The 14,238-nt window shown below is 37.8% G+C and overlaps 1 protein-coding gene across 3 annotated transcripts in view; it reads right to left on the bottom strand.

Annotated features, from left to right (window-relative positions):
• Positions 1-14,238, bottom strand: part of galntl6 (polypeptide N-acetylgalactosaminyltransferase like 6) — a 191,953-nt gene that overhangs the window by 120,594 nt on the left and 57,121 nt on the right. For all 3 annotated transcript variants that reach the window (XM_079615792.1, XM_079615794.1, XM_079615793.1), the window contains one exon: positions 10,899-11,065. In XM_079615792.1, coding sequence (XP_079471918.1) covers positions 10,899-11,065 — 167 coding nt within the window. The remainder of the gene's footprint in view (positions 1-10,898; positions 11,066-14,238) is intronic.

Below are 14,238 nucleotides of genomic sequence, written 5' to 3'. Positions count from 1 at the left end.
TATTAATTGTATTAACACTTCAGCTCTTGTGAAAAACCCTCAAAGCCTTGTCACCATGACAATCCCTGGCTGTGTTGGCACAGGATTGATGGATGCAGCTTTCCAAGCAATATCTGCCAGAGTCCGTGAGCCTGATGAGGGGCACAAACTTTGATGAGAAGGTCAGCCACTTATGACTATCGACAGCCTCCATGAGGCGGCCAACGAGAGGATTGATTCTTGCTTTAAACTTTCACGCCATGGGGGAGTGGCAGTGACAAAGAGTACATCACTGTCTCTTTTGCCCGCTCCAATCAATCGCATCTACGGCCACTCTAGAGAGATTCTGCCCTTTCCCCATCGGTAGAAGCCTCGCCAAGACAGCAAAATGTCCAAGGGCATCCGGGCAGGTCTTATCATCTAGGCACATCACACCGAGGCTCAGTCAGCAGACCACTTACACCCAGAGGACCAGCCCACTGATCATCCACTAAAAAGACTGGAGACTGCACTACTGCTAATGGGTAGCAAAGACTTGTGCAGTGCATGATAAACTGCAATAATGTGTGAAACACCCTGGCTGATCCAGAGATTTCTGCCTTTAAATCAGAGACACTGGGAAAACAGCATTTTTCTTGTGAAATATGCTCAAGCAATGATTTTATGGCAATAGCGATTAAAGCCGGATGCTCAGGAAGTGTTCATTTAACAAGCGCCCCTGGATAAGAAAAGTCAGCGTAATCTTTAAAGCAAGGGAACACATTTATTCTACGGGTCAATCTCATTAGGGGTAAACTTTGCACTTTTTTAGTCCGAGCAATTAGTCTAGCCAAATAATGCGATAGAATTGCTTTGATTGGGCTTAAGAACATTGATCCCTGAGGCTGATCTTGAGCCCAGCCAGCTTAGGGTACATTAGTTGCCTCCTGTGCAGCAAAAGCTATTAGACAATGGATTTTTTCTTCACCTTGATTCATTTATTGCTTAGATAATCCCTGTATTTTGGGGGTGATTTACCCCAACACTCGCTAGACGCAATGGCTTTTAGCTAATAGCTAACAAATGCAATTAAATAGTGACTTAAGTAGTCCCTACTGGAGAAACAAATCACATAAGTAGTGTCTTAAATGATGTACTATACACTGTGCACTACACTACACTGTCATGTAGTATATGAATTTGAAGGGTAGTATAATCTCAAATACAACACTAATGCTATTTTTACTACAGTACATACATTTGTTTCATTTCAGTTAAATAAGGTGACATTTTAAATGCTTGTCTTATTTTTGTCTCTTTATTTGAGAAATTAACTCTTATTCAGCAAGGATGTATTAAAGCTACAATATGTAATATTTTTGTAATAAAATACATACATTTGTGTATTTACAAAATGCCAAAAGTTCCCAAATATTTTAATTTCAGAGAAATTCCATATATGGCTTGTCCCTGTTCACTTGTCGCCTGTCAATGACGTATTATCCGCGTTATCCCTGGTTTCCGCTCTTACTGCCATAGTAACCATGGCGACAGATGTGGACAACTGTGTTACGTCTAGCGGCACGCTCACGCTGTTGTTATTTTGTTTAAATATTATGGACCATGGCAAGCAGACTTTGGGAGACAAGGAGAACTAAAACGAGGATCAATATCAGTGTGGCGTTTTCGAGATGCCGAGAGCTCCGCATCCGTGACAAACTTTGACTTGACAGAGCTTCACAACTTGACAGAGACGCCACTCTTGCATGTACTTTATTAGACAGGTGAGTAAATGTACATAAAACTAATCAATATTATATAGCTCAACAAGATGAAATGTTAGAATATTACAGCCCGATCTCATCCCTAAGCGTCATATACTGACGCTTTGACAAAACGTCTACATCCAACGCACATGGCAACCTTTAGCGTCAATATGAGACGCACATAGAAATGGGCCAGAAGGCGCCTCCTAGCGGTCTAACCCTAACCCTACCCCAGACCTAAACCCAACCATAACTGTGCGTGTCATATTGACGCTAAAGGGTGCCATGTGCGTTGGATGTAGACGTTTTGTCACAAGTGTCAGTATATGACGCACTAGGATGAGAATGCGTTGAATATTATCAGTATGTTAGTCTAATGTTGATCTAGCTTACTGCTAGTCTCATACAGACAAACTAACACATAGAATAACATTATAACTTCCAACACACTCAAATGCAGTTTAGTATGATAGTGTTGACCAAGTTAAACAACGCTGCTTACCTCACACGTTTCATTCTAATAAACTGACCTGTGTGAGTAATAATTAAGCACTTGCGTGTAGTTCGGTAGAATAAAATGTCCTTACTCCTTTATATCCGCAGGACTCGCGTGTGGCGCTGATATCTGTCTCTCATTAGCAATCGCGCCCTGCTTCATACCACAGTCATGTTAAAAAAATCAATGTATTCACTCATCCATAAACATTATTAGATCCTTCGGCATGACGACAAGTTCCATTATTCTGCTTATGCGTCATCAACCTACGCTTTTGTTATTGTAAGAGGTTAGCGACCCCTAGCGGTGAAAAAAGTACATATTGTAGCTTTAAACTGATTGAAAGTGAAATAAAATGTATTTATAATGTTACAAAATATTGACATTTCAAATGAATACTTTTCTTTTGAACTCTATATTCATCAAATAATAATAAGTTTCCAAAAAAATATTAAGAAGCAGAACTGTTTTCAACAAGAAATGTGTGTATGCACCAAATCAGCATATCAGAATGATCTCTGAAGGATCATGTGACACTACAGACTGTAGTAATGGCTGCTGAAATAAATAGCCAATAGCCAGAACGGCCTTTTACATACAGTATATGTTAAACAAATATTAAACAATTTTGTCAACGCATTCAACTTTTGCATAATGCTGCCTTCTTCACAGACCGAGTCGCCCTACAGAGAAGCCTCGCCAAGTCATCATCAAGGGCATCAGGACAGGTCTTATCTCTTCTTCTTGTGGTCACCTGACCTGTCTTCACATTAATCAGTGGACCACCAACACTCAGAGGACCAGCCTTATCACCCAAGTTTCAGCAGTCACTGCGTCTGCCATTTTGACAATTTTTGATTATTCCACTATAATTTCCAGATAAAACTCCTGTTCTGCTTCACAAGGTGCATGAGTGCATAAAGTGTCTTATTGCATTGCTCACTGTGAACCCACTACTTGCACTCCTTATCCTACAAAAATGGCCTAAAATAGTACCAAAGAATGGCAAATGGGACAGACCTCTACACTACCTCTATATCTATATTTCTCAAAGCAAATAATCTGACGGGTGAATCCACACCTAAATTACCTGCATACTTTAAAAATATCACCTGCACTTTGGGCAGTTTTTGGAGCAAAGCATGCAGGGTGTACTCACTAAAGCATTGACAGATCCAAGATAAGAGCACTCTCTCTCTCTCTCTCTTTAAGTAACATCTCAAGTTGCTTTGTGAATTGGTTCATGGCGTGCATGTGTCTGCTCTAAAAAAGAGGTGAGGTGATTGTAATAATTACGCTGTCTTAGCAGAAGACTCTGAAAGGCTTGGCTAGCAAAGTGCCCAGTATCCCACTGTCTGCTTCTCAAATAGTATGTCAGAAAAGGGTGCAGCATGAACAGCTTGTTACTGCAAAGATTTTATCATTCGGTTCTTTACATCACTTTGTGGAGGAGTTCAAGGACGTTTTCTTGGAGGGAAACACATTTGGCTTGCAGGAGTTGTTCCTCGTCATTCGCAGAACACAGAGCATAGTAATCATTCACTGTCAAGGTGAGCCAGCAAAAACTGTGAATCTGTGTTTGTCTCTGTGTCTTTGTGTGTGTGTGTGTGTGTGTGTGTGTGTGTGTGTGTGTGTGTGTGTGTGTGTGTGTGTGTGTGTGTGTGTGTGTGTGTGTGTGTCCAAAGGTAGCCAGACTATCTTCACACCATACTAATTGTGTCAGCTGTAGCTTTTGAAAGGTCACATGGAGGCTGGTCAGTAATTACTACAAATTCAGCTTCCAGCAGGTAAAAACACAAATTAGGCTATGGAAGTTAAGGTTGTGTTGTGACATTGTACTCACAGAAGGTGGACCATAAATGTGTTTCTGTGACACTTGCTCTTACATGAATATTCTCGGTTCAGTACAAGTTTGAAGGGATACTAACCCAAAAAATAAATACATTTATATAATAATTTCATTATTTTGTGCACCACAGAAGAAAGAAAGCCATACAGGTTTGAAACACTGGGAGTAAATGATGGCAGAATTTTAACTTTAAGTTGGACCAACAACATTTGTGGCATATTGTTGATTATGACAAAATAACAATGGCTGAAAAAAATCATAAATACAATCACTAGTGATATGATTTAATTGCTAATAAAAAAATTACCAATAGGTGACGCTGTTACCATATTGATGTGGCGTGGTCAATGTGAAGTGACAATGACAGATAAAGTTTGGGGTCAATATGTCAAAGCTTTCCAGAGATACAACCTAACATGCAGTTTGGCATTGCGCCATTAAATTCATTGAAGTGTTTTTGTTCTATCAACATGAATTCGAATTTGGTGAAAATTGGACAGTTTTTTTTTTTACATTTAATTATAATCTTTTTGACCACAAGGTGGCGCTGCCCCAAAACTTTTTGAGTACCTTCAAGGCATAGTGTTGAATCCACATTTCAAGTTTTGTAACGAAACACCAATGCGTTCATAAAATTAAAAATGGCCAACACCAAAAATGGTCGATAAATAAATTTGGTATCGTTCAACTCACCATGCTGCACCGAATCTAAAGATTTTTTTTGTGTGATTTTTGGCCAACCTGTTCAGAAGTTAAAAAAACAAAAATAGTCATTTTTCCACTAGGTGATGGTTTCAACCATGATGGTTGTCATAACACAAACCAAGTTTGTTTTAAATACGCTAGCATTGAGGAGGTATAGCCTCACATCTATTTTTACGTGCTTTTCGTCAAATTAGTTTGCACATTATTCGAGAACCGTTTGACTAATCCACTTTTGAATTCCATAACTTTTTTGTCGGCATGGCCTGTGTCCTAAGACTGAAGATGATGAAGACGAAGGTACACAAGATCCAATACATAGTGATTTAATAATACAATAAACTCAGGAACAGACAGAAAGTGTTACAGATTGTGCGTGAAACAAAGAAACATGTGACTGATGAAAACAAACTGAAAGTCCATGAAAGTGAAACTGAAGCCTGAAGATGATCTAGTTAATTGTTTTTGTGAAAATTGTTATTGGTATAAGGAGAATCATATTTTTGATCAAATAAATGCAGCCTTGGTGATTATACCACCCCCAACATTTTGAACAGAAGTATCTAAATCTTAAATGTTTTATAAAAGTATTCATTCTTCATAAAACGTGTGTTATTTGAGATGTAAAGCTATTTACACAACTTATACTGTACAGTCATTGCGTTGACATTACCATAAAGTTGTAAAACTGAATATAACACAAGAAAATGTAAGTAAGCAATTGTATCACACTAAAATAATTTTAACACGTATATTGTTTAAGTCTGCCGATTGAGCATAACGTAAATTTTTTTTACAAAATGTACAAAAATTTACAACCCCATTACCCCCCCCCATTCAAACAGAAACAATGGCAAGCATAGAGCTGATGTATTCCATTTATCAATATACTGTAATGGTCACTAATACTGATTTACTGTATATGAACACACGTCCATGCAATGTTAATGCCGGTTTAATTAGCCTTAATACAAAATGAAGTCTGACTTGCATGTGTTGTATCTGCCTTTACACAAGTGTCATCTTTCACGCAAGCCATTTAATTTTGGTTCATTAGAAGAGAGCTTTAATTACATGTTCTAATTGAATACTATCTATTAAAGGAATATGAATTTAATCATCATGCAGTTGACTTAACAGCTTAGCTAAACACACAGGCAAAAAGAAACATTCTGGAAGCCTTAACGAGTCATCCGGGCCAAGGAAAGAACAACAAAAGTGTTCAGTGATGAAGCACCTTCACGCTACTGAATGGCACTGTGAGCTTCCATGACGAAGACGTTTCTCAATTAATTAAATGCATGGCATGAATTTAATTTGTATCCACACAATTAATGAGAGCCCAGCAAGGCCTCTTCTGCACAGAGTGAGACATGGTGGAAATGCTTATCTTCAATAAGAGCCAGGCTGGCGGCGAGAGAGACACCAGCAGAGCTTCCACTTTAGCAACGCTCTAAAAATACTTTACTTTAAGCAGAGTCGAAGAAACACAAACACTCTACATATTCATGAAAGTTAATCACACAATACAAGTGAGGAGCGCCGCTGCGGTATTTTCATGTGCATCTATTAATAAGTAGATGTTTTAAAATGAACTCTATATGAATATTAGGACATTCACTGCACAGTATATTTTGGATCTTGAAAGCAATGTAAATTGCTTTGATAAGTGTCTGCCTGAAGCATTAAAAGTTGGTTTTACTTGCATACATTAAAAATACATTTAGGATTGTTAATATTGCAATGATTTTAATGCACTTCTTATTTTTATTGTATGTTCCAGTATCAATTATACAAAAACTGTATCACGAGTCAATGATACAGTTTAAAGACAGATGTTATGATCATTTTTAGAAGCAAAAAGCATTTAATTTAGTAAGTTTGACTCATTTCAGTAAATCAGCTCAAACTAAGTGAATCGATTCAAAACTCTGATTCTGTGATTATTTAGTGTCATTTGTTAGCATTCAAAATGTTCACAGACATCTCATTGTGGCATTTTTGATATATGAAAACATTTAATATTCCTGTTTATAATTATGTATTTGTTTAAACACTTTATTTCGATGGTCTACTTTACTTTACATTCTACTAATTATTGACTTGTCAACTACATGTCAACTAACTCTCATTAGAGCATTAGTAGATGTCGTAGTAGACCGTTGGTAGACTGTTAGGTTAGGGTTAGTTGTAGGGTTCAGGTAGACTGGGTAAACCCAGCCTGATCCGCCGGTGATTTGATTTCGCCCTGCAGCTCAGGCTGGAACTCTGTATACATTTATCTATCCGGCGTATCCACCTGGAGCGCTATTGGCGGGTTTAACACAATGACGACAGACGGTTACACACCGATTGCACAATCTGATTTACCCGTCTCTCGCACGACCGTCAATCCAATACCTTTTAACCTCTCAAAAATGCTCAATGGCTTCTTTTTAGCAAAACAAATAGCTCGAGTGGGTGTAAATACCACTAACTTTCATGTTTTTTTTGCACAACCTGCAAAAATCGCTCGATTCCATCGCTGCTTCTGCAAACCGCTGATCAACACGTTTGGTTACACATTTCCTGTGTGGAGTTATCGCGTTGCTCTGCAAAGTACGTCACCCGGATCGTTGGTCTGATTGGTTGAAGGACTATCCAATTGCGTACAGAGTCATTTGAACTATGCCCGTTGATCACGCCTCTTGTGCAGTAGAAAATACATAGCAGACTCCCCAGACCAATGTTCAATCTTAAAAGATTGAGCTTGGTCTGGTGATAGCCAGGGTTCAGGGGTTCAGGAACATGCAGCTGCAAAGTTACTTACAGTAGTAAGTAAGTAGTAAGTATTAAGTTACAGTAGAATGTCTGTTGAGGGACCATCAAAATAAAGTGTTACCAGATATTAAGCAGACAGTCTACTAATACTCTAATGAGAGTTAACTGACCATCAAAATAAAGTGTTACCAGATATTAAGCAGACAGTCTACTAATACTCTAATGAGAGTTAACTGACCATCAAAATAAAGTGTTACCAGATATTGTAAGCAGACAGTCTACTAATACTGTAATGAGTGTTAACTGACCATCAAAATAAAGTGTTACCAAAGCTACAGTGGCTGTTTGGTTGAAAGCACAGCTTCATTCTTTTTTTAATAGAATAAGAAAATACTTGCATATTAAGATCAAACATTTTCAAAAAGTCTGAAAAATATCATCCAGCCCTAATGGATATCATGAGTGGTGCTAAAGAGAACACACGGAGATGGGGGGAATAACTTCAGCCCACTTTATATCCACATCATATCTGGGTTTGGTTAGTGCCAGTGATTATGAGTGGCAGAGGTGTGGCTCTCTGTCAGTCATTCTGGACTGTCCTCTGCTCTATGCTTATTAGATCTTGCTCTCGCTTTTGGCTGTTGTGATTGATGGTATTGAACATTTTCAAAAGCGACTGTCCAGACAAAAAGGCCACCAGCTGCACACAACCTTCTGTGTGTTTGTGTAGAGAGAGTGCAGTTAGACACTACTGACAGGTGCTTATTTCCTCTCAAATGCACTTGGACATTATTGGTCAATCTTTAGTCTGAGTGAAACGTTAACTACCAAATCATGTTTGCAGTACTGGAAAGCTCTTTCATTCTTTCTGTATACTGGCCGAATTACCTCTCATTGCTAGAGATCTGAGGAAACTGACAAATGTTTGTTACAGAGAGTAAGCAATGCATCTGGCTAAAAATTCTCTTTAAACTCTTTAAACCACATAAATGACTCATACGAGCACTTGACGAATGCACAGGAGATTTAGTGCTTTTTCAGTGAATCTGCTTTCAAATCACTGCAATGAAATGCCAGAAAACTGACATTTTCTATGCTTTGAGAGTTCATTGCTACTGTTGCTCTAGGTCAAAAATCTGTTGAGAGAGAGAAAATCTGCATCTCATATGAGCTCATCGTCAAAGGGAACTGACCAATGAGCTTGCGTTGATTAGCATAGCAGAGTTAATCTCTACACACAGTATACACACACGTTAAACATTGCAGATGGCCTGACATGAATTAGGAAACACTGTATTATATTATATGAACATGCTGACACAAACAACAATCTGTGTAATAAAAAAAAATAAAAAAATAAAAACATTGTTTATCATCAAAAATCAAACGATGCAAGATGACTCTCAGTCTAATGTCAGGTCATTTCAGTTGGACATGAGTATTGTAATGGGAAGAGAGAGGAGTACACGCTCACTATTGTGCTCTCCCATTATTCCTCTACAGTAATGATGCATGCCCAGCTGGGAGATGGAATGCTATTGGCTGAGATGTCTTGTAGTACAGAGGGGCATTGTGCGGTGGGATGTTCTTATTGATTTATTGTGTGAGGTATTGGGATGCTGTTCCAAAAGGAGGAGTATTTGGTGCTATAGTGCTCAACCGAGCGCTATGTGTCTCAAAGCAAAGACACATTCCTATTGACTTGAACTTATTGCATTCCACAACCAAACGTCTTACAATGAGCAGAATGTTCTCTACTTTTCATGGTCAATGAGACTAAAAACGCCAATTTTTCAGACAAACCAACTGAATTAGTAATGCAGGACTGAATGTGGGCTAATTGTTAAATAACCATTTTACAATGATAGTATTGTATCATTACTGCTTAGCTAAAACACAAAGAATTCAGCATTCAAAGCATGCCATAAGAAAGGGTTGGGCAAAATGGTCAAACAAATCTGTATCGTTTAATCTCAGTATTTAATTTTTTTCTATTTGAATTTTTAAAAAATCTGTATTTAATTAAAAAAAATAAAAATAAAAATTCACATCCTGACCAATATTGTCCAACAAACAATGTTCATATTGAAGGCTATGAAAAGCCTTGCAGTCTATCTATCATGTGCAAAAAAGGGGTAAAATCAAATCACATTACATTCTAACATTACAATCTAAAAAACAAAATAATGATTTTTAAAGAAGGTAAATGCACTAAACTAAAAATGAAAATAAAAATAAACAAACCTGCTATCATAAAAATACATTCGTAGGTTTGAAATTCTACATATTGCACATGATGTTCACCATGATGTGCTATTATATTCAACAACAAATATTTTCGCAAAATATATTTATATTTTAGTGTTAATGTATGTTTTAGTCAGCATTATTGCGCTCCTATTCTATTGCGCTCCGTCTGTTTGAAGCGCATGCGCGCGGTGGCGCTCGTTCACTGAAGTTTAGCTTGCAGAAGGCTCCATTCCTGACAGCAAAATGGAAATATTTGCTTTACTTTCTAACATTTACAGATGAAGAATATGTCCGTGAAATGTAAGTTATGCACTGAGGAAATTATTGGATGTCACTTCAGCGTAAAGATTGTTAATATGTTTGTTTCCACCAATCGCTGCAGAAGTTAAGTTTACTTATGATGACGAAAGCACATTAGTGCGAGCCCTCCTGGAACCCATAGAGAATGCATTGCTGTGCCTGAAGTTCGAAAAAAATAAATCTTTCTATGGAAGTCTATGGGAACACTCAAGAGTGAAACCACCCAAAAAGAGACGGTACTCCACAGAACTTGACTTGACACTGATTGGACTATATCCAGAGGCAGAACAAACAGTCCCCAGTGACGGCGTAACTCTGTGGTTGAATGCGAATTCAACGGTGCGTCGCCCTATCGCCCTAATGAAGAAACTACCCCTGTTTAAATGTGCTTTAAATGTACTAATACATAAAATGCTAACATTTAAATTAGCCTTAATGAGACAAAGGGGTCCAACAAATATTTAATATATAATTTCCACCACTATGTAGTGAACATGACAGACAAAACAAATTGTGAAAGATGTATATGCAATATAATTTTAACAGGCAACCCCAGTTTTGAGGGAGCCTACACGTGTCAAAAGTCCCTTCAAATTGATAAAACCCCAATCCTAACATAACATAACATAACATATAATTGTCACTCAGTGGCCATTGACAAAGCCCTGTCTACTTCAATAAATTACGGACTCAAGGACCAAGTACTATAAAAGCTCCGTTCAACATTCACTTTGAGCAGCTAATGCAGAAAGGCACCAGCAATGGCCCTGATGTCAAGCAGATGCTCTGAGAGACAAAGAAATGATCTTCTGTTTACCTCTGTCACTGTAGTCGTCCACCAGTATGATCTCTGCGATCAGGTGGTCAGGTGTGCGGTTGGTGATGCTGTGGAGGGTTCTGAGCAGAGAGGACCAGCCTTCGTTATGGAACGGGATGATAATACTGGTGTTTGGGAGGTTTTCAAGATACAGCTTCTGCTTACAGCTACAGAAAAGAAAGAATGAGAGTGAGATTGAAAGCGAGGAAGGCAAATACGAACTGCTTATGCTTTACATCAAATGCTTAATCAGGGCATCAACGTATAATCCACATATTGTAAGACACTTAAGAAACACTCCAAACATCGCATAAGCCTCCTTAGAACAATGATGTGTGAAATATAAATCGTGTCGCTTATTGCACTAGACCTTGCCAAACTGTAAAAACATTATTTGAAAACAAAAGCACCGGTGCGGGCTGCCCCAATGCCGTAGGCAACGGCGACAGAGCTCAGATCATAAATCAATGTTTTGAGAGGTCCTTCAGTCCCAGCGCTCTCATAAAGCATTCAGAAATCTGCATGCTAATTGAGCTCCGACAAAGCCGGCACCGACAGATGAAGTGGCACTTTATGGCTCACACTGGTCTCTCTAATTCAGCACCCTGACAAACTTGACAAGCTGGCCCTAATTCATACACCTCCATATAATAATCATTCTCAGGGCGCTGCATGGTTTATTAACATTTCACTTCCAATGGTGGTCGGGGAAAAAATGACACCAAACAAAAATACAGTACAGAGAGATCCAGCATTGTGCACAAATGCATTCTGGAGAGGAGCCAGCATTCTAAAACAGCCCTGTCTGACCTGTCAGATCAGTTTACTAATGAAATACAATTCAGGAAGAAAACGCCGCTCCATTTGCATACTAATAGCCAGACAGTGTCATGTGTATTACTGGAACATGTATCTCTCACAAATTCTCTGAATCGGAATAAAAGAAAAAGTATTTGCATAAAACACTTTTTTCGGATTTGAGCTTTTCCAGAAATGCATGTGACCATTAGAATGTGGCTTTCAATTCCTGACCTTGAGGCCCTCGAATAGACAACCATTCTATTTTTCTTTGCTTTAGCCTTGATTCAACAAACCACATTTGTACATTTGTAACAAAACTTGTCAATTTGGAGTAAATACAAAAGCATATATTTTTACAGGAGATAACACACGCACACGCACACGCACACACACACACACACACACACAATACCGTTCACTCTATAATACCGTTCACTCTATAATATCGTTCACTCTATAATAATTTTGAATGTTTTTGAAATTTTAAATTGCTTATGCTCACCAAGACTGCATTTATTTGATCAAAATCATTCTAATATGCTAATTTGGTGGTCAGGAAACATTTCTTATAATTGTCACTGAAAACTCTTGTGCTGCTTACTATTTTTGTGAAAAATTATTTATCTATTATTTGAAGTATTCGTTTTGTAACAATGTAGCAAGTAGTACTGTCACGTTATATTTCGGTTCAAAAGTATGGGGATTTCAAATTATTTGTATTCCAAATAAATGCTGTTCTTTTAACCTTTCTATTTCTCAAAGAATTATTTGAAAAAATGTATGAGAGTTTCAACAAAATATTAAGCTTCTCAACATTGATGTGTTTTCAACATAATCCACCGCGTCATATTACGTCACAATGGGGAGTCGTTTGCCGGGCGCTGCGTTCGCTCAGTGCAGAATAGGCTGGTATTATGTTGAAGCGGTCGTGATTCAGAGTGTTTTCGGTGGTTATTGTATTTCAATTAATAATAATAATAAGTAATAGGACTGGAGTATTGACTGCTGAAAATGCAGCTTTTCCATCACAGGAATAAATTACATTTTAAAATGTATTTAAATAGAAAACAGTTATTTTAAACTTTAATAATATTTCACAATGCAGCCTTGGTGAGCATAAGAGACTTCTGTCAAAAACATAAAAAATCTCACAGACCCCAAACTTTTGAATGGTAGTGTATAGTTTGCTTTTGTTTAGCAATGTTTGTCAGAGACAATGTTTAAACCTATTCAAATTCCTAAAATAAAAGACTAAATATGTTTGAGCTGTTTTAACTGAAAGCAAATTACACTGACATAGCTTAAACTGTGTCAGTGCCATTGTTTTGTCTCAATATGCACAACAGTAATGTTTTTTTTTCTTTCTTTAAAGGCATGTTTATAAAAGCTACTTAAATGTCCTAATTGAACTAAGACCTAGTATTGGCTTAATCTGTGAAACAAGGCCTACTGTATATGTGTGTGTTTTTAAAACTCACAGCCACTTCAGAAAACATGGAATCTGTCCAGTTCCTTCTGCTTGCTTTTAGCACTTACACTGCAGCAGCATCTGTGCGTTTCACTGTTACCTGCATTAAAAGTGAATACACTGGCATGCTGGCTCTCGCACCGAGACAGTTATTCACATTCTGTCTGTTGGCAGGTTCCACACTGAGCGCCACAGGCTTTTATAGGGGATGTAAATAAAAGCCCCACACCAGGCTCTTCACCGGAACACTGTCTGCAGTGCTTGTAAGGGGGTTACACAACTTTACAGCTAACAGCTGGAAAGCAACAGACAAACTTTTTCACCAAGAAGACGTAGAGTAGGGAACATTCTCTAACCTTGTAATGGCACTAAAAACACGTTTTAAAGACTTCATATTCATTCACATTATCACAGCCTGGAAGCTTGGCAAGCCAGTAGCAGATGCTTAAGCCCGTTCAGGCAAAATTAATTATATTTTAGTTATCGACAACCCTGTAACGAATTGGTCCTCCTTCAGACATTGACTCTTTGGTGCATGAGTAATAGAGAAATGTGTTCTTGCCAAGGGAAAATCCATGGCAGTGGAGACATTCAAAGGAAGGTAATGGTGCAGAGCCTTCTAAGAACAATTAACGATCAATCCATCAAGAAGCTAATTTAGATAGAAGTCTGAAACCAGACTTTCTCCTCCAAATCTTGCTAAATGGATGGACTGTGAATCACACTAATACTGTTGCTCTTTTTTGGCTTTATGCTTTAATACTAATGATCATGCAAGGAGAAGAAAAACCTTTCATTGTTTTTTGTGCTAGAAAATGTTCGTATAAATGAATGTTCATGTAGCCCAGTAAGAATATGGAACACTACACACTACACAACACAGAAAAATGCATCAATGGAGTTGTATACATAACCCTAGTGTTCTTGAATAAATTTCAAAGAAATGTAAAACCTTATGCCAAAATGTTTATATATAAGGAGGAATGTCTTGAAGTTCGCATAATACTTTTTATGTTTAACGGGTTATTTAAAAAAATTTTAATGATAAAGTATGTTTGCGACCTGTTTAAT

This window comes from Phoxinus phoxinus (genome assembly GCF_949152265.1).
Source record: "Phoxinus phoxinus genome assembly, chromosome: 6".
Classification (NCBI taxonomy): Eukaryota; Metazoa; Chordata; class Actinopteri; order Cypriniformes; family Leuciscidae; genus Phoxinus; species Phoxinus phoxinus.
This window is presented reverse-complemented; position numbering and strand designations above follow the sequence as displayed.